At 33.9% G+C, this 22,028-nt stretch overlaps 2 protein-coding genes across 2 annotated transcripts; one reads left to right on the top strand and one right to left on the bottom strand.

The window, feature by feature from the left end:
- Window positions 1-8,084: 8,084 nt before the first annotated feature.
- LOC127812827 (oleosin Ara h 15.0101-like) lies at window positions 8,085-8,516 on the bottom strand. The gene has a single exon (XM_052353352.1). It carries the CDS (start codon window positions 8,514-8,516, stop codon window positions 8,085-8,087), a length of 432 nt encoding a protein of 143 aa, XP_052209312.1.
- A 2,984-nt stretch (window positions 8,517-11,500) lies between these two features.
- On the top strand, window positions 11,501-17,567 carry LOC127813108 (serine/threonine-protein kinase Aurora-2). Its single transcript, XM_052353872.1, has 9 exons — window positions 11,501-11,654; window positions 12,728-12,844; window positions 14,718-14,864; window positions 14,956-15,051; window positions 15,242-15,337; window positions 15,415-15,511; window positions 15,763-15,880; window positions 16,010-16,082; window positions 16,967-17,567. The coding sequence occupies exons 1-9, from the start codon at window positions 11,619-11,621 to the stop codon at window positions 17,078-17,080; spliced, it is 894 nt and encodes a 297-aa protein (XP_052209832.1). The 5' UTR covers window positions 11,501-11,618; the 3' UTR covers window positions 17,081-17,567.
- Window positions 17,568-22,028: the final 4,461 nt, after the last annotated feature.

A 22,028-nucleotide genomic window follows, 5' to 3' on the forward strand; every position in this document is an offset into this window, starting at 1 on the left:
GAGGGCCAATATGGGAATTTCCCTCTCGTCCACGTGTTTCGGCCCATTTGGCTCGACAAATAAATTCTCTTTCAAAACGATGGTGAATAAAAACATTCTCCATATCAAATCGAAATGGAAATAAGAAACCTACTCAATAAACGAAATAAGAAAATGTATTCGATATAAATAAAAAATGATTTTTTTTTTTAAGTATGAAACAAAAATGTGGAGTAAATTATAAATTAAAAAAATATAAATATATTTTTTAATATAAAAAATAAAACCCACACATATAAACAAAAATGACCTAAAGATGAACAATAAGAACCAAAATACATTGAAGCCAATTAAGCAATCAATGACAATCAAAAGAATGAATAACCAGCATCAATTGTGAAAATGACCAATGACTTTTGATAAGACTTGATCTTTAGGATTCAATGTCGAGGGAATGGTATCAGTAACAGAGTAACAAGAAACAACGATGATGTTAAATGAGAGAGTAACAAATTATAATGCACAGCAAAAGAACTTCAAAATTTAAAAACACAAATAATAAGAAAATTGAACACTAGATCTTAATTATATAGTGCAATTCCATTCTTAACATAATCGATTGTCAGAAATGCTTATCTAGCCTAAAAAATATTTTTCAGATCATCTTTGTTATTTTCAAAATAAGAAACAGTTTAAAAACGCAAAAATAACGTTTCTGGATGATTTATGTGCATTAAAGTGAATGACACATTAAATTTGGGAGCATTAAGCGTAAATTATTATTTAAATTTAAATATGAAATTTACTATATTATTAAAATTTATTATAGCTAATTTTGGAGCATTCCAAACTATGAAAAATATTTTTTATGTAAACAAAACAGCAAAAAAAAAAAAAAGAAGGAAGAAAACCCTAGCTATAAAGGATAATCGAACGAACTATCAAATTTTCGATTGTTGCGGATCCGATCCGATCCGATGCAATGCGAGGGCGTAATTCTGTTCTTACTTTACGCAGCCCAATTTACTGATTACTAGCTGTTTCTTTCTCCAGGTTTAGCCCTGTTGTATTTGGATATATTTTGTTACTATTTGTGTGTTCTACCTGATTGACTGTTTCACTGATTTCCTTGGCATTTTGTTTTCAGAATCATCCGGCATCACCAATTGGGTCATAATAAATCTAGGGTTTCGTTTTTGTTTTTTTGGTTGGTTGGTTCCTGAGTAGTCTCCAAAGAGAATTTATTGCTCAATTGTTGTGTTTTTCAGTATTGGGAATAATACAGCAGTCTCAATTGTGGTTTATTGACTCACTGTCCTTTATGAGTTGAAGTTTTATTATTGTTTTTTGTTCTTCGGCTTAGCAGATGGTCACTGATGTTGAGTTCTTCTACTGTGTTTATGATGGCACTTTATCTGTCATTTCAATTCAGGTGACTATCAAATTATTATTAAGATATTTTTACTAGCAATTTTGCATGAAACCGTGATGATCAAAAGCTATAATTGGCAATTGTTTACGGACCTTTTTGGAGATAGCATTGTGCGTGCAATTGAATGGCTTTACAACAATGTGGTGTCATATGGCATTTGCAGTGATACATTGGAACCTTGGGTGCTTAGAAAGGAAAATAAACCCCATAGAAGCAGATTGGAATCATAATCTAAGCCCTTTTCCTTTTGCCTTCGGAAACAACCTCTTCACCATGACTTGTACTACTGTAATTGGTAACATTTAATCCCATCCAAAATATTTTAACTTTAAGCATCAAGTCCAAAGGTGCATCATCATCATCATCATCACTCTTTAATCCCATCAAGCATAGTCTATAACGTAGATTCTAGTTTTCTAATAATCTCTATTCATGACCATATTATATTCCCAAAGGTTAAAACTTCAATCCAAACAAAAAATGCCGCCTTGTTGCAACCCCTGTTTTCCATCCAAAGAGGCAGTTTGGCACATCTTTCTAACATAAACATAACAATATTGGACCATAAGACCCTGTCTTATAGCCAGAACATCTTATGATCCCAGTTCATATCACCTCTACCTTGCACGAAACATCTCTTTCACCATTCTAGCTTTAACTCTTACACTGCTGTATAAAGGAGGTGCTCCTATGCAACTCCCGTCTCGAGCAAGCACCAAGCTGCAATGTAGACGTTCCCATGCAACTACTCCCTTGTCAAACAGGAACCTATCAGCTGGTTCCTATTATGTGGGGCCAACTAAACAGCTATGGAATATAATGGAGTTGTATCTGGACTTCCTGCTCCTGGTTATTGATTATTTGATTAGAAAATACTTGAGATGCATGCTGAACTGACAAATTGGAATGCTTACCTGATACCTGTATGAGGTTTTATTGGATTTTAATTCCGTATCAAAATTGATGGAATGAGATATAATGGATCTCTCTGTGGCGTCATTTTACTTTATCATATACATTTCTGTTTATATGCGCGTGTGCATGGCTATGTACCTGTTTTCTTCCAGGAACCTACTTTGATGGATTAATCAATCCTTGCATTACTTACATGTACAAGCTTATCATCTACTATGCATATATATCTCACAACACTTTGATGTGTTCTCTTTGAAAGTTTTGGATCTGTCATGTATGGATTAACTAATGTTGACTTTATTAACTTGTCTAAATACAGGATACTTCCCGACAGATGAGCAACCCAATTAACTGATGTGCAGTTTGAGCTTCCAAAAGGCTTCCAGCACACTTCATTTTTTATTTCTTTTTCAATTTTTCCTATTTTGGTTTTAACAGAATGATTAGTGCGTGCATGCAAAACTTTCTTATCCTCCACTTCATTATGTGTGGCATGCCATATAGTCTTGGGGTTATGTAAGTATGCCTTCAGGTGTTGAGCTTTGGATTTGTTTCATAGTTCCTTCAGAAATATCTCACTGGCACCATCTCCTTTAGTTGCATTAATGGAGTCTTATTTGTTACACAACTTGACAGGACTAGTAGCACGATGCTGACTGTTGAGGTGGAGCTATCGAAGGAAACTCTGCCATTGCAAATGGGTTCTCATCTTTACCAACTGGAAGGGCTTAAATCACGTAAGTGAAGATATCATATCCAGCTTCTGTATGTAGAATCAATCTTGTCTTTGTTTTTTTTTTTTTTTCAACATTTTATTTTGAAAGCCTACTCATTTTTTGGACGAAACAAAGACCTTCTAGCTTTTTCCTACTGCTGACAAGAGGCAATTCAAGCTCATGGCAGAATTGGAAAAGAAAGTTTCTCAGCACTGAAAAGTTAATAGTCAAAACTGAGAACCTGGACTTGCCTAGTGACCAGGTTTGACAATACATCAGACTGCCTAATGGTTATCTTTTGTTTTAAGATATTTTTTTATTGAAAGACTTGTTCAGGGGGAGTTTATGTCCTCGTGACTGTGGAGCCTGTTGGGGTTATCGCAAGACCATATTCACAGGAAATAAAAGAAGTCATTTTTAGCATAGGTAATGTTGAATTCCCCCCACCCCAGTTGTTATTTATTTATTTATTTTTTCATTTCTTAATGTTTACCCTCAACATGTCTTTTACATATACAACAATAAGAACATGAGTTTTAATCTCACTAGGTGGTGCTAATTGATAAAAGATCCAATAATTTTCATGCCAGCTTCTGGCTTCGTAATGCTACCCTCCTTTTCTTGGGCTTCAGACCGACTGAAAATAAGAGGAATACCTATAGCACTTGAACTGTTGAGGTGAATAGGGTTTACTCGATCCATTGGCAGAATTTTCTCCAATTCATACAATTTTTAAGTTTTGCTGATGTAAAAGTATTTTTTGAACCATGAAACTTCGTTTTTGCCAGTTTCATAGGATATCCAGGATTGTCATTTAAATCTCCATTTTGTTTCAACTTATTTTGGGGATTTCATTTCAATGCCCTCTATTACTTGGATCTATATTATTTTTTCAATAATATGCACACATATTGTAACAACCCATAATTTTATCTCTTATTTTGGAAATAATGGAGTAAATTGGAAAAAAATATTTATTTTGAAGGAAAAATAAAGAAAATAGCTTGAGGCTAGTAAATTCTTGAAATCGAGTTTATAACAAGTAAAAGGTGACCCATTAGATGACTTACGGGTTGAGTGGCAATTTTTTTTTTTTTTTCAAATTGCAAGGATTTAATTTAATTTGAGTTGGATAAGAGTGAAGTTAAATTAGAATAAGAGATGGTGAAATTATTAGTCAAGTTAGTAATTTAAAAATATATACAAATATTGGTATGTGGAAAAGGAGACGAAGAAGACAAGGATATATATACACACACACATAACTACATATATTAATGGCAAAAAAATTAAAATTAATTAAGTGGCGCAACCTGGCGAGGCCTACTCTTGCTGGCCAAATAGTCAAGGGGACCACTTGTATCCCCTTCAACCCAAATCACCCTTTTCCTTTTCTTTTCTTTTTTTTTTTGAAATTTCAAGGGGAAAATGCCAAAATTAAAGAGTGCAATATAAATAGAAGATGACCCTTTCATACTCTCATTTTTTTCTTTGAGCGTAAGTGCAAGGGCAAGTCAAGGGAGAGCAAGGTTAGAGAGGATAAGCTTGAGGGTAGATTCTTGAGAGTTCTGTGGAGTTGGATCATCCCTCACCAAAGTAATGAGACTAACTTCATTAAGAATTGTTTTAAAGGTGGGAAGCTTATTGATTTGAGGTTAACTAGCTTCTAAACTCATCCTGGTAAGTCCTCTACCCTTGTTTTCATAATGCATAGAGCATTCGTTGGTATGACATATTGTTGGTTTGCTTGTTAGGTGCATTATCGCCTTCTATATACATGTCATGGAGACGTGTTGGGGCTATGTGCGTGAGATCTTGAGACGAGAATGCTTGAGTTTAGGGGCCACCATCAATAAGAGATCAATGTGTAAGATTTCAAGACGAGAATACTCGAGGTTAGGTGCTACCATCTTTGGAAGTCCAAATGTCCTTGGTCATAGAAACCTTAAAAATGTGGAGAATGTGGTTGGGGGTAGCATTTCATGGTTTGTGTTCTTGGACTTACTAAGCTTTCAAAGCTTATAGTTGCATCTCCATCATTTTCAAATGCGTGCGAAGGTATTTCAAGTACTAGAACTCGTTAGAAGACTATCATTTGTAGTTTAAGGTATTTGGTATTAGACTGTGATGTGATACCTGCTACTTGGGACTTAAACGGGGTAATTAAAAGTGGGCCATGCATTGTATTGTATTTTTATTAGAAACTAGAATGTCTCATGGAACTTTCGGCACAAAAACCATGGGAAAATGATTTTTCCACAAATTGTTATGAAATTTCTCATAAACCTTGTCTAAATAATTTGAGATGAAATACGGCGGTACATCAATATGTTTTGGTGAGTTGCTAAAAATTGTGGGTAAATCACATCCAATATCAGAAAATTTTTGACCATTTTTTCTATTTTGATCACTAAACTTTAATTCTTTACAATATGGTCACTAATGTTTGAATTTTTTTGCAATGTGATCGCATTTAAAATTTTTCAACAAGCCCCCTACCGGAGTTGGTGACGTGGTGCTGATGTGGCAAATAAAAAAACTCACACGTTAATTGTGCAATGGAAATCAATAAGATTTTGCCACGTGGTAGTGCAAATCCCAGAAACCCCAAAGAAGGGGAGATGAGGGAAAGATGGGTTTTCTAGGGTTTGTACTGTTACATGGCAAAATCGTATTGGTTTCCATTGCATAATTAGCATGCGAGTTTTCCTATTTGCCATGTCACCAACTCCGATAGGAGGCTTGCCAGAAAATTTTAAACGTGACTGCATTGCGAAAAATTTTAAACATTAGTAACCACCTTGCAAAGAATTAAAGTTTAGACCAAAACAGAAAAGGGTCAAAAGTTTTGTGATATTTTGTGTGATTTACCTGAAAATTGCTCATGACATGAAAAATTTTGAGAAAATTTCACATAAAGTAAAAAGAAATCTAGCTTCTAACAAATTTGGTCCCACTGTTGTTCGAATTTTGTAGAAAGAAATATACCCATTTTAGTAACAACTACTATGTGTAGTCATGCCAGTTCAATTTGACCCCAACTTGGGATTGTCAAATCTTCATGAAATAAAATGAAATTTGGATATATTGTAGTTCATTGAGTAAGCTTTCTGATGGCATAGGGATGGTATAAAACAAGGAATATTTGGTTAGTGAAATAATTAAAATATAGAAGTGTGCTGTAACTACAACGTAGTTGTGAACGGCCGGCTTCTTGAAATTTCTTAAGGGATCAAGTGGTGTCCTTTAGAGTTGGTATTTCTACATAATGTTGATTTATGGACTTTCTAATTTTTGTAAAATTTTCAAGATTTTACATGATGGCTTGAATAATTTAAAATTTAACAGAAGGTCGGGTGGTCATTATCTCGCGTGAGCCGGAAGACCAGGTAGCTAGCTAAGAAACCCCAGGATTTCCAATTAATGGCTCTGCTTTGCAACCCAGTCCCACATTTAAATATGGGAAATAAGTATTACTTTGAATATATTTCAAAAAAAAAAAAAATTAGTCCCTATTTTCTTTCTCATATATAAATTAGAAATAAATGACAGGTGATGCATATATTTTACCATGTAACCTGGATTTTGTTGGCATACGTGTGGTAGTTTACCTTTTTTCTCCCTTTTGTGTGTGCACAAAGACTGTTGTGTTGGTTTTGGCACCTTATTTTTTGACCTGCTTATGTGTTGGAGAAAATGGGCATGGAGAGAAAGTTCAGGGCATTATTAAATTAAGAGACAGATTTAGTAACCTTGTATTACATTTACACATCTTTCGGACACCAGAAGGTTCACTGGACTAAATAGAAATGTATGAAATCCCACAATGCTATTTTTATGGAACCAGTCTTAGGGCTTTGGAAGCAATGGTAAAGTAGCTCCTTTCTGATTGGAAAGTTATGGGTTTGAGTTATAGAATAGTATCCTCTATAAAGCTAGGTAGGTTAAGACTGCATATAAAAACATCTCTTTTCCGACCCTTGCAAAGTGAGAAAGTTTGTGCACTTGGGGACACCCTATGGGTACTAAAATTAAGATGTAGTTGGCTGATTTACTAGCCTCCATATGTTGGGTTTTTTCACAATTACGCCTCTAACATGATGTACATTTTCTTTTTTCATGGCTGAACTGACGTTAGGCGTCCCTAGATATGCCTGGTGGGTTGTCATCTTGGTATTGCTTGCTTTGCGTGATGCCAGTGCTTTAATTTGTGGCTTTCCATTTTGTTCCATCATTTCTGCCGAGCCAAAATCGAAGCCCACGGTTAGTGAGTGATAATGATATCATTAACAAGGATTCATGAATTTGACATGCTACTTGGCACTTGGATCAGACAGGTTATGCAATAGACTTGTTTATATAATAATGATAGGAGTTATGGGTGTGTAGCATTTTTATTGAAAAAGACTAAACTTGATTATAGAATAATAATATGAGTATGATTGATGATATCGTCATCAGTCATATGTTGTATCTTTATTGGAGAATGTGTTAAATAGAGAAGAGAATAATCTCCTTAATCAACATTAGTTATGTGTCGTATTTTTATTAAAAAATATATTAAGTAGAAAAAACAATAATAATATCTTTAACAATTTTTAATGAAAATGCGTTTAGATAACTGATGACAACTATTAGCATTATTTTTCATTATATTTATGTAACCAACTTCACAAAATAAGAACTTGACAGTGCTATTGTAAGATGAATTGCATTGAAGTTTATATAATTGAAATTGCAGAATAGAATAAAGACCAAAGGAAAGGAAAAAATAATTTTATATACCCACTCTACACATGCACCTAGATCCCCTTAATATAACGATTTGTTGTGTGTTTACAATTTATATTGTTTGATTCAATAAATTATTAAGTACTGTAAATCTTCTCTTTTATTTGTCCCGTAAGACTGCTTTTACATTCAGAATTCATAGCCAGATCAACACAATCCAACCAAAAGTCGCCACTGCATGGATTGTTCGGTAGAACTCATTGGTTAGCACCGCCGCCTCCACCACCACCGCGGCCGCTGCCGCCCTTAGTTCAAGACCCTTGAGGACCCACCTCCTGAGCCTTGTGCTGAACATACTCTTCGGCCCTCTTCTTCATATCCCTGGCCTTGTCGGCGATCCTCCTCCTTGCAGAAGGCAGAGGTTCCGCCCTTGGCCGGTGTCTTCCGGGGACACCGGAGCATACCCAGAACAACGCCGCCAAGCTGCAGCTGCTGGACACCACGAACCCGGCCGTGGCAAAGAGTAGCAGTATCCCAGCAGGAACCAGAATTGGGCTGAACAAGATCAAAACCGAGGTAGCGACAATCAGGGATACCACTGTCGCGGTTAAGGCTAATCCCGACAGGAACAAGAGGGAGGCGCCAATTGCTGCCGCCCTCAAAAGCCTGATGGCCTGGCGGCGGCGGCTAACCGAGGCCGAGCCGGTGAGGTTCTTGGTGGTGGGTATTGATCGATCGGTCATGACGGACAGTTGTGGCTAAATTTGGGTGTGATCGGCGGTGGTAAACGCTCGTCGGCCGGAGATAGGACTAGAAAGGAGCAGCCGGTGGTTATGTACATATGTAAGCGATAATAGGGGGATGGGGGACAGGTGTCAGCAGATGCGGAATCATCTTTTCGTGACGTGTTAGCCGGATTTGGGGTTGGGACCACGGGCAGCTTTGGTCTGTCAATGTGGTGAAGGGTTGCAAATGCCAACATTTGTGGATTTAGATAAAAGGTGAGCGTGCGGACAGGCGAGTTGCAAGCTGGAGTTCGTGGGGTCTACCCTTAAATAGATAATAGATTATTTGGATAAGGCTCGAACTCAAGATGTTATTGTAACTTGAGCTTTTAAATGTGTGCAAAAAATTATATCTCTTACCCCAAAAAATTCAAGTCCCGTTAAATCACTAGAATGGTTTAAGTTTAAGTTATTTGGTATATATTTTTTATAAAATAACTATAATTAAATTTTAATTTGATAATTTATCAAACATTATACGTATTTATATTCATCTCATCTTACTTTAATCCTAAATAAAATATATATAATTATACAAACTGTTATGTTAGCTGACGTAATCTTATAAGGGTAAGTGTGTAGGGTCCATTTGCCCCTTATAGGGCTTATGCCCTCTTCTCAATCTGTCCATATTACATAGATATTATGTTATCTAACTCGAACAATATAATATTTTTGTTTGATCATAAATATATATATGTATATGGATATAAATATATTGTAATTAGGAATTTTTTTTAAAACAATAAGCATGTTATGGTAAATTTAAAAATAAGATAAATATTATGGAACTTTGCCCAAGGATTTTTATTTGTTATTGGGGTCAAACTTGAATAAGGGAGAAATATAGTGTTAGGAAGATAAAATAAACCTAAATTTTGGGCAAAACAAAAATAAATGAAAATTTGTACTCATCTTATTTACTTAATCTGTAAATTAGTGAACACATTAGATAGTTTATTTTTGAAATTTGTGAGTTCCGGTAGTTTTTCAAACTATTCTTTTTATTGGGTCAATATATATATTTATTTGGTTTTCAAAATATACAATCCATTGGTGGAGAGGTGAGGTGACGTATGGGCTATAGCCACCTCACGGGGCAATTTCATCTTTCTTTAAGCCAATGCCATTTGACTAAAATAAACACATCAATAATTAATTCACTATCTTAACATGATCAAATGAATAATATAAATTTAAATAAAAATGAAAGTATAGTACATGTTGAGTTCTTGGAACTCTGGAATCTATAATTTTTTGGGGGGAGTTTGATGTGGAGGTTCTACATTGTTAGCGTTTAAAAAAATAAAATTATCTCTGTTAATAATTATAACTTACTGATAGAAATAGTATAATTATGAATGACAAAATTCAAGAGAAAAGTACATCTCAGGTTCCAATCCTAGGGATGGGATTGTGAATTGAGATGTTAGTGATAGACTACAAGCGGAGGTGTGGTCCTCTTTAGTTGGTTATAACTTTTGACATGGTGATAAGCGTTTGATCCTACATTCAACTAGTATTAGAGCGAGGTTGCGAATTCGAGCTACCACATAAATAATTTTGGGAAAGGGGTTGTTGGGTCATTGGTACCCATACTTTTTTCGAGGGTTCATCGTGGAGGTTTTACACTGTCAAGGTTTAAAAAAATAAAGTTACGTCTTTGCTAATAACTATAGTTTGTTGATAAAAATGGCACAACTAAGACAGGGCTCAAAAGATAAGTAAGCCTCTGGTTCAAATCATATGGAAGGGATTATGAATTGAGTGATTTTTGTAAAGTGGGGTGTAGCCTTCTCTTGCTGGCTATAGCTTTTGGCACTATGGTAAACGCTTAATCCTGAGGTTAATAATATTAAAGAAAGTAACAGTTGAATACATAATTAAAAACACAATATAATCTAAATCTTTGTGTTTGCAGTAGAATTAACCTAATCATAAAAGACAGAGTAAACTTCACAAAACACTCATGAGGTTTGGTCAAATCACAACTAGTATCCTTGTGTTCTTGAAAATGCCACCTATCTCAATTCTTGTTAAAAAAAATTACTAAGTCAACTATTTCTCTCTTATATTTTAATTACTTTTTTTTCCCTTATCTTTCATCTTAGCTATCATTCTTTTACTTCTCCCGGACCTCTCTATTCTTACTATTTTCTTACAAGTCAAATTTGCTCAACATTTATCTAGTACCATTTTTCTATCATTATCATCTCTATCTTTATCTCTTTTAATCTTGTTGGTCGTTAACGATCGAGGTAAAAATGATTAGATTGATTTGGATTTGACAAAATCCTAATCTCTAAGTTCATCAAGTCTAGATTTAATCTCTCATTTTTTAAGAAGTTTCCACCAATGGTAATTAGGTTTTCATAAGTCGTTAAAGATTTTTGCATTTAGGCAAAACAAGTGGAGTCAATGGCAAAAACAATGAATTCTAACAAGTTATTATATTTCTTTCGTTCACTATTTAATCTAGATATCTGGGTTCAATTTCTTTCTCTCTCTTATTAATGATTGGTGATGTATATCGTCGATGACAATGGAGTTATTCTTATTTTTTTAATTTTAAATTTTGTGTGATCTTAGAAGAATTTATGAGAATGAATTACATTTTGAAATTTTTTACAAAATTTAGCATGAGAGTATGTATTTCACAATAATTAATATTAAAAAATATTTGTGTCATTTTTAAAAATACAAATATAGTCAATATAATTTAGATAAATTTTAAGAATGATTTGTAAAATTTACCCCTAACATATAATGCTTCAAAAAAGAATCAATTATATAAGTTGACATTTTTTAATAAATTATTTAATCAAATGAAAAAACTTTAAAAGACATTATCAAATCTCAACGTTCTTTATCCCACCCACCTAAGGTATTTTCCCAAACGAGGCTCCCCCACATGTAAAAACTTTTGAAAAGGAGAACAAACTCAAGCGGGATTGGTCCACGTGTTCATCCTTACAAATTCCGACCGTTGTGAGATCCTTCTTCCTATAAGTTCAGACCAAAAACGTCTAATTTTGGTCTCTCTCTCTCTCTCTCTCCGCAATGGCGATCGCTGCAGAGACACAGCCCGCTGAGAAGGTAAAATACAGGAAAAAGTGTTCCGATTTATTCTTTTATTTTATCCGTTTCAGGTTAAGGATTTATATTCTAGGTTTTTCTTTGGCTGGATTTAGGGTTTTTTTTATTGTTTTCCCGTTCAGATCCCTAGTTCTCCTAGCAACTATGGTTTCCTCCTTCAAATCATTTGGAGGTTTGAGAGCATATGGCGTTGTGGGAAAAGAAATAAAACATTTGGATTTACGCTGTATTTGGTACTTGGATTTGTGGAGATAAAGGAAGAGAAAAGAAAATGGTAGGAATAGAACACGAAACGATTCAACCTAGATTTTTAGTGATCGTCTTTGGTTTCGTCAGAAAACCATCAGCGACTGAATAGGTATGCATACGAAAAAAATCTCAATTTTTGGTTCGATCGCCCACTAAAATGTATTTACCCTTCATCTTTCTTTTCCTTGAAAAGACTTAGTTCCAAAGACAGAATTCCTGCAGTTTCCCATCAATTAAACATATCTTTAAATTCTCTCCCTGTAACTCCCTTGATTTTCCGTAATTCTCCTCCTTTTTCTTTGGAAATGGAAGTTTTTTAATTAGCTTTTTGTGCAGCCTAATGCATCATCATAATGCAATTCCCCACCATTGTTTTGGGATTAGTGTTATGATGTAGGAATTAGGAAATTGAGGAATTGGTGTTTGTCTGTGTACTTAGTTTCTTGTTAACAGATGGGAAAGATTTTAGTTAAGTATGTAGGAACATCAACCTGGAGAGGAATTTTTTCTTTTTAACCGTGAAGAAAATTGAAGAGAAATGTTATTTTTGTTCAAGGTGTAAAGATCTTTATTGTGCAAATGAATGGATGACTTGAACAAAATTTCCCATCTGTCCAGAATCCTTAACCCTTGAACATAAACATCGGAAAATCCAGTTTCAAGTATTATTTTGGCTAAGAAGATAAAGTTTATAGTTAAAAGTAATCTTAAACAACAGCAGCTACAGGTTTTTTCAGTTTGCGTTAGGTCTGTCTCACTTTATTACAAATTGGCTGTGGTATTCAAGTATGGTAGGATTGTTAAATGCACTTTTACTCTGGTAGGCTTCTTCAGAGGTTGCTGCTGTGGAGAAGCGAAGGTGGACTCTCAATGACTTCGACATCGGGAAGCCTCTTGGGAGGGGAAAGTTTGGCCATGTGTATCTGGCAAGAGAAAAGAGGGTTAGTGATCTTGACTTCTATTTATGTGAAAAAATGTTAGTTTGGTCTCCTATTGTGGACTTGCTTTACTATGGTAATAGTAGGCTTTGCCATTTTGTGATCTTAATATATGGATATTTTGTTACCCTATGAAAGCAGGCCCAACACTTGTACAAATCCATTAGCTCCTCTACCTTGTTCTTGAAAAATAAAGGAAAGTTAAACAAATACTTTGTATTTACTTACTGCTTTATTTAGTTAAAAGGCAATTAGTGATGTTGCAATTTTTTACTTATAAACAGCCAAAAAATAAAGGGGTGCGGATCATGTTTCACAATTATAAGCGACCGTGTTATTCGTTTTCTATGTTTCATGTGGTACAAGAAAATACATACAATAAATAGTAACACACAAGTCAAATTGGATAAAAATATTTATATAAGCTTTGGCACAGAGGGTTTGACTGGAGAGAGATGATTTCAATACAGAGAGTATTAATTATAGAAGAAGTGCAATATGTATTGAGGATATATACAATAAATAGTAACACACGCCTCAAATTGGATCAAATATTTATATAAGCTTTGGCACAAAGGGTGAGACTGCAGAGAGAGATGATTTCCATACAGTGAGTATTAATTATAGAAGAAATGCAATATATATTGAGGACAGATTATTAGACAAATAGAGTGTTGAGAAGCGGGGTTGAAGCAAGCAATAGTATGTGGGAGGGAGAAAAAGAAAAAGAAGGGAAAAAAATAATGGACGCTAGAGAGGAGGCAAGTCTTTAATTTCAGTCCCGAGTATTGCTGTCAATTTATTGGGATATTTTTTGGACAATGTTAGGCTTGAGTTGTGGAACCCAGCCTCTTTGTAAATATAAGGTTGCATATAAAAATGACCTTCTCCCAAACCCTTGCAAAGCTCAAATTATTGGCATATTTTTGGACAATTTTTTGAAATGTAAAGGTAAGCTTTCTTATAAAAATGCCCTTCTCCCAAACCCCCCCTCTCAAAGCAGGGGAAGCCTCAAGCACTGGGACACCCTCTATGGTAAAATTATCTCTTTCACCGTGAACATGGTCAATTTGTGTTGAACCAAGTAAATACTATGTGTAATCTTTTCCTTTTGTTTGTGAGATCAGTGAATAGAATGAAAAAGCTTGTAGCAAAGAGGTGGAGGAAGATTAAAAAAAAAAATGGTAGATATGGTAAAATTATTTCTTTCACCATGAACATGGTCAAATTGAGTTGAACCAAGTAAATACTATGTGTAATCTTTTCCTTTTGTTTGTGAGATCAGTGAATAGAATGAAAAAGTTTGTAGCAAAGAGGTGGAGGAAGATTAAAAAACAAAAAAAAACAAAAAAATGGTAAGAAACACGCAGAAGAATTAAAACGTTTGCAGCAACAAAGGTGAGGAAGATTTTAAAAAACTTGGTAAGAAGCATGTAGGTGTGTTTTGATAGCATTTAGTTGAAAAGAAAAATATTTTTCAACTTGCATGAAAAACAAAAACCATCTCTCCCTAAATGGAATTTTCCATGAAAAAGAGGTAAAAACATGTTTTAATGATTGTACTATGAAATTCAATTTTATGGAAAATATAGTGTGTCAAATATCAAAGATGGAATTCAATTTCTTGGATGCGACATTTTTCATGTATTTTCTATTCTATCAAACATACCTGTGGATATGACTATGGATAGAAATGGTTGAAAAGCTAGAACTCATCTAGCTGCCTTACACCCTATTGAAACTACTTTTTCCTCGAAAATAGCTTGTTTTCGACCTTTTAAATCTTTCCATTTGATTCTTGGATTTTCTTTTTTTATCATTCTTCTTCATTTTTTAATATGGACTACCAATGGAATATATATTATTTTGGGAGCAGAGCAATCATATCGTAGCTCTTAAGGTGCTTTTTAAGAGCCAACTGAAACAGTCTCAGGTAGAGCATCAGCTTCGCCGTGAAGTTGAAATCCAGAGTCATCTTAGACACCCCAATATTCTACGACTTTATGGATACTTCTATGATCAGGCAAGAGTTCATCATATGTAACACCTTTCATAAATTGATTTTTACTTTCCTTTTGTGGATGCCTCACTCTCTTAGTTTACAATCATCGCAGAAACGGGTCTATTTAATATTGGAATATGCTGCCAAGGGAGAACTATACAAGGAACTACAGAAGTGCAAATTCTTCAGTGAAAGGCGTGCTGCTACTGTGAGTTTCCATGACACTCTCACTTAGTCTGTTTTTCTTGTTCATCCTTATTTCTAGTAGTCCTTTCCAGATCTAATTAGTTCTTTCTTCAATCTAGTGAATTTAGATATTTTGCCACATATTGAATTTGAGGACCTTCATCCACCCACTCATAATAGTTGTTATTTTTGTTTATGGAGGTCTGGAACAGTATATTGCATCATTAGCTCGAGCCCTTATCTATTGTCACGGAAAGCATGTCATACACAGAGATATCAAACCAGAGAATCTTTTAGTTGGTGCACAGGTAACTACATATTAGTTTTGTAATTAATTTAGAGATTTGAGTGATAAATATTGTCGACGTGTTTTTTTCTTTGTCAGGGTGAACTCAAAATTGCAGATTTTGGGTGGTCAGTGCACACATTCAACCGCAGACAGACCATGTGTGGCACACTTGATTACCTCCCACCTGAAATGGGTATGTGTAACTGATCTTGTTAAACGATTTTGACTACTAAGTTTTTCTCTATCTTACAATTCAGGTGTTCAAGTTTCCAATCTACTCGTTACTTTTACAGCAATTTATATTTTCATCTTTATTTGGGGAAAGAAAATATTTTTATGGGATATCTTGGATCAACTCGTTTGAGATATGACCATTTTGAAGCAACTCATTTTGATATCTGTTGTTCCATTCTCTTTGACTGTTATTTAACTTCCTACGTGCAGTGGTTAGCACTGAGCATGATTCAAGTGTAGATATTTGGAGCCTTGGTGTCCTCTGTTATGAGTTCCTTTATGGGGTTCCTCCTTTTGAAGCAAAGGAACACTCAGACACATACAGAAGGTTGAGATGGATAAATCACCCTCACACGTATATTTTAAGAGAATGAAGTACCTCAAAGCTTGGCCTTTTCAATAAACATATGTCAAATAAAAACATATGAATTCAACTTGTATTGCTTCTTGTGTGCAGGATTGTACAAGTGGATTTGAAATTCCCTCCAAAGCCTATAGTTTCTTCAGCTGCAAAGGACCTCATAAGTCAGGTAATTCTCTTTCCATCAATAGTAGAGATTTGAACTTTAGTATATGTCAATGTTATGAGGTAATTCTCTTTCCATCAATAATTTATTCTAGATGTCCAATTTGGAGTAGTCACAAATAACATTTTGTGAGGGGGAATGGAACAAGTTCACCAAAACTTCTAGAATAAATTCCACCAATTTCAGCCAATGAACAAAATCTCCCCAATTTGTAAGAATTTGCAAGGAAGCTAAATATGTAACTGTGTCTCCAAAAATCAGATCGGTCAGACCATGGATCGCTTTAGATTGTCAAACAGCTTCCTCCAAAAAACAAAGTACTATTCCGAGTATAAATTGCGAAGATCTGACCGTTCAAATTAAAGCTCCACGAGAATAGAGCACTTATGTAAAAAATTGTGAAGATCGGACCACGGGATGTTCGGATCGGCCATTTGATCACAACTGCGTTTTTTTCTCTCTTACTACTTTTCTCTGCTGCTCTAATTACAGCAAATGTGTTATATATGTATATAACACAAAATTGGGTCAAGAAAAGAGCTTGCTTTTTTGTCCACCAAATTTAGGCTTATCTTACCCAATTTTGTGGACAAAAGTTCATTTTAGAAGCTCTTTTTTAACCAAATTTTGTACTATATATATAGTTATTTGGTGGACAAGATATGAACAGTTAAACTTGCTTTTTTTGTAGACATACTATTTCTACTCGAACCAATATTTTGATTTTGGGATAAAGTTGTTTTGCAAGTGTTTCCAGTTTCGCGCAGTTGTGATCTTTTGCTTACATTTTATTCATTGATCAAAATTGATGGAATTTTATTCTAGAAGTTTTGGTAAATTTGTTTCGCTCCCCCTCTCACAAATTTTGCCCTCTCTTTTAACAACAGATGCTTGTCAAGGATTCTTCGAAGAGATTGCCATTACACAAGCTTCTTGAGCATCCATGGATTGTGCAGAACGCAGATCCGTCTGGCGTCTATAAGGGTCAATTTTCTGTATAAATAATAATGTGTTTGGCTACCACCATCAAGCCGGCTTGCCCCTTTGCAAACATGACTTTGGAAGAGTTGCAGTGTTCAACACCTCATTCAAAGATCACCAAACAAACCCTCCTTTGCAACTCAATTTTTGTAAGGAATTCCAGGGTGACCACAAAGGTTTTTCTGGGACAAGTTGGCAGTGAGATTTGTGCAGGATCTAACATCATTTGAGGTTCACCATTGTAGTTCTATTGCAATAAAATTATATTCTTTCGTGCTACATTGTAATTACACACATCCGAGACTAGTTGGGTTGGATTGATTGAGCATCTGCAGCTTGTTAGGAACAAAAACTTGTCCCCAGCTTTTGCAGGTTGGCATGCTGAAAGCTTGTTGAGCAAACACAAGTATCGGCAAGAAGAGGCTGCAATTGCCCCCACGGCATAGTCCAGCGGTTGAGTATGTTGATCCTGAAGAAAAGACTGCAATTAAGCTTATACAGAGACTAGTTACCTCAAAATATGCAAATTTAAGATTTTTAATTCATAATATCCAAGGAAGATTCTGGACATGAATTGGACAATTATGGGATATAGGGAAATTAAACTCAATCTTAGTTGTGTTTATGCTAGACATTATTTCTTCAACTTTTTGATAAATTTTTTATCAAAATAAAAAAAGAAAGAAAAACTCAAAGCATTGTTATATATTATCTTTTAAACTTATCTTTAATATTTATAAAATTATCGATGCATCTTCAAATAATAATTAATAATTTATAAAAAGTATTATTAATTTCTTAAAAAATACTTAATTTTATGTGAAAATCGATGCATCTACAAATGTTTAAACTTTGTTTGGTTCTATAATGGTGCAAGCAAACTCAAGAGGAGGGCGAATTGATTTTTTTTTTAAATTAATATTTTTAATTTTTGTTGAAAACTCTTAAATTTTTGTTGAAAAACTATTAAATTTTTAAGATTAAGCAATCATATGAACATAAGGAAAAATATATGTAATAACCCACCTCTGGTTGTGTTATGTCTTAGTAAATTTGAATTTTTTTTTTTTTTATTTACATTGCTCCCGAAATTCCCTAAGACCTATCTAGTGCTTAATTTACACACTAGAGATAAATACAATCTTATAAAGCGGAAACTGAATCGAACCTGCTCATGGCATTACATAAATAATTGAACATAACATTTATTATAAAGTTGGTACATAAGCTTCTAAAATTAAATTAAAATGTACATAATTCTTGAATTATTCATATTACAACATAACATGACACATTTTCTCATTTCTTCACGTCTCGCGTCACTACACATATTCAACCTCTATATCATCACTGCAAATCTCGACTGGAACATTGAATGTTCCGGGGGCGAACCCAAGTTAGACGATGAATCATTTAAGTAATGGCACATAATGCTATGTCATGTGTGTATGTAATGTCTTTCATCGTAGGTGTCAACTGCACCCCTCATGCTACCTACCATTTTAACGGCCACCTCCTTTGAAGCCGAGGTGTATGGGTGTATCCTTGGTAAAGCAGCGATGCCAGTTCGTACTCCATATAGCCTCGAATACGTGTGATCAATGACATCAACGTGTATTTATGCATTTCATAATCATGTCATGGATGTAGTCTACGTGATGGGTATATTTCATAGTATGTCAATATGATATAAGCATTCTCGAAGATAAACATTTATAACCGTACTAAGCTTGAAACGGTACACTTACTGTTAAGTTGTCTTGAAAGACGTGTCGGCCTCGAAAATCGCGTTGAGCGGCTATTTCTCAATCTTCTTGCCTCAAGGCCTCCTAAAACATCAATTTATTTTTAGAATATTATTTTACTATTTTTCATATTTTCTATAATTTTTCTAAGCCTTATTTCTTCAAAATTATGTAATAATTATCTAGACTTTCATATAATCCCATTTTTCTTTACTAATATTCCTTAAATAATATTTCTAGTATTCTGAAATTTTCTTGGATTTTTTCAAATTAAATTTCTATTTTTTTCCTTATTTCCATAATAGCAAAACTATTTAAATAAATGGCTAATTTAGTTTTTCCAGAAATATTTTTCACAAACAAGACATAAATAATATTCTAGATTTAATAAAAAATCTTACAAAATTTTATTTCTTTTATTTTTATTTTTATTTATTTCTTTTTTTCCTATTTATTTTCTGACGGGCTCGTGCAGGCCACGCCCCTTTTTCCTACTCGTGAGCACATGGCTTACACGTGCCCTACTAGTGCGTCTTCCCCTGCAGCCCTTTCGCCGCCAGTAACGCTGCCGGGCTCCAAGCTTCAAAGGAAGCTTCCTCTTCCCCTATATCCAACCTCCTGATTCAAAAAATGGCCTTAAATTTGCGAAAAAACATAGCTACATACCTTGATTTTGCGTTTTAATCCTCGGCTCCGGCGAGTGCTTGGATCTCCCTCTTCACTGCTCCGTTGCCCACCAAAATCACCAAGAAGTTTTCCCACGACTCAAGGACCAAGACCCCGCTCTCAAATCTCTCAAACACTGCCTCAAAAAGCCCGATCTAAGAAGCGAAACTCTCGGATGAAGGAGGCTGCTCGAACGCGGCTATTTATAACCGAAACTCCGTTGCGAACATCCCATCGAGACACCCACGTGTTCGGGAAACCACTCCGCGGTCACCTCGGCATTAAATACCCCCTCTCTGATTTCTTGCTTGCAGACACGGCCATGCTCTGGCCGCGCGTCTGCTCTGATTCAATCCAGATTTTCTGGATTTTTTGCTTTTTTTTTTTAATTATATACATATATACATATACACCTTTATATCATATATATATATATACATACGCATACATTTATACATATGCCTATTTATATTCATGCATATATACATATACATTTATACATATTACATGCCTATTTACATTTACATATACATTTATACTATATTTTCTGGCATAAGCATATCATATAAACATAATTAAACTAAATTAATTACATATCATTAAAAACATAAATTTAATAAACATTTAAAACTCTAATAATTTCTTTAGGGTCACATACCTTATATCATTAAATAAATTTCACTACTAAATTTATACATACTCACTTAAATTTCTTTAGGGCCTAAAATCAGGATATTTACGGTATTTCAGAGTATTACAATATATGATTGGAGAACTAAACATATAATCTCTTGTTTAAACTATTAATTGAGAAAAAATAATAAATTTTTAATCAAAACATAATTCCAAACGAGTCACAACTTGAGAATTTCGCCAGTTAGCAACACTTCTAGTACTTGAACTTTCTCACTCTTATTTGAATGTTCTATCACCAATTTGTTCTCTTACTTTGTTTTTGTATTCACCTCGTATTTATATAAGTTTCTTCAGTCAACTAGCTGTTACACAAAGGGGAGGGGTGAAGAGTATTTTTGAAATTAAAAAATTTCTTCAATTTTTCTAGGTTGTAACTAAAACATTTCAACATTTGTTGGGATCTTGGCTAACAAACATATCAAAAAAATAATTTTGTGCAAAATAAAATCAATTTGAGAAAGTAAATAAGGCAACCTGATAGATAAGCTTTTTAAAAATAAAAAGGCAAGAGGGTTAGAGACAATCAAATCAAAATCTACAAAAGCAAAATCAATAGAAAATTTTCTCAAAAAGATATTTAACTTTTTGCATTGATAAATCAGGCCATGATTTTGAGATACATGATAAAAACATATAGTAAAAATGTATAATTGGCGTGCAACAAAAAGAGACACAAAAAGCAATGCACATATAGAAATGATTGTTAAATTTCAGCTAATCTAAGTGAACAAGCCAACATTCTGGCCTACTTTTGTTGACCTAAGGCACAATTTTAGTCAAGCGAAGTTGTTAAGTGGCCAAAACCATATCTTTGGTCGAAGACCATATCGACCTAAGACATGAGGCTAAAGTCTCAACTTCAATCAACCAAAACTAAATTTATGTCGACTTAAATGACATACAAGAAGGTTTGAATATTCTATCTCACTTCAATCAATTTATACTAGAATCTCAATCGACCTAAGATACATAAACATGAAAAATAAGATTTTTACTTCACAATAGGCTAATAAAATACATTAATATCATAAAAATCATATATTATTTACTCTTGAATTTAGCAATTTATATATGGCCAAATGTGTAAATTTATCCCTTAACTTACACCTCTCTTTTTTTTATCAACTTTGTTTGGTTCCATTTATGCCAATCATTTAACATGGCATAAATTAACTACTCAACTTTTACATTTTTTAATTGTAGCACTTTAATTTTGCTTGATTCCAATTGCATCCCTAAACTATCAAATTTCACACCACATAACACTTAACTAGTTTTTGACACCATCTTTGTTCTAGTTTCAAAGTTTTTCAATATAACATAGCTAAATAATATTGTTTTTGCTCTGTCTTCCAAGAGATTTGCCTGATTCTTTTAGTTTAGGGTTTAGTTTTTAGTGGGTAGATTTTGGTATTACAAAAATGTTTCATTCAAGAAGAAAGAAAAAGGAAAAAATTTATCTTTTCTTTTAGTTTTTAGTTTTTAATACCAAATAAATGAATATTTCGCATTGTGAGTCACGTCGATGTCAATCAAGTATTCATACAACATAAAATTATCTAATTTAAGGGTATAATTAAAACTAAGTATCATAAAATTAATTGATTTAAGGGTGCAATTAAAACTAAGTAAAGTTGATGGTGCCACAAAAAAAAAGAATATAAAATTTGAGAGGTAAATTTATGTCATATTAAATTATTTAATGGTACAATTGACATTAAATAAAATTAAAAGTGTTATGATATATAAAAAAAAAAATCTAATTAAGAGTGTCATGATATAAAAAAATAAAAAATAAAAATTAAGGGGTGAATTTATGCATTTATCGCTTATATATTTATAAATCTCCCTGTCGCGCATT

This window comes from Diospyros lotus, chromosome 11, assembly GCF_014633365.1.
Source record: "Diospyros lotus cultivar Yz01 chromosome 11, ASM1463336v1, whole genome shotgun sequence".
Classification (NCBI taxonomy): Eukaryota; Viridiplantae; Streptophyta; class Magnoliopsida; order Ericales; family Ebenaceae; genus Diospyros; species Diospyros lotus.

What these genes read in the sequence shown, in the direction of transcription:
- LOC127812827 (XM_052353352.1), bottom strand. Translation starts at nt 8,516, where the DNA reads ATGACCGATCGATCAATACCCACCACCAAGAACCTCACCGGCTCGGCC.
- LOC127813108 (XM_052353872.1), top strand. Translation starts at nt 11,619, where the DNA reads ATGGCGATCGCTGCAGAGACACAGCCCGCTGAGAAG. An exon ending in ATGGATACTTCTATGATCAG is followed by an intron (nt 14,865 to 14,955) that starts GCAAGAGTTCAT and finishes CAATCATCGCAG; the next exon opens with AAACGGGTCTATTTAATATT. An exon ending in GTGAAAGGCGTGCTGCTACT is followed by an intron (nt 15,052 to 15,241) that starts GTGAGTTTCCAT and finishes GGTCTGGAACAG; the next exon opens with TATATTGCATCATTAGCTCG.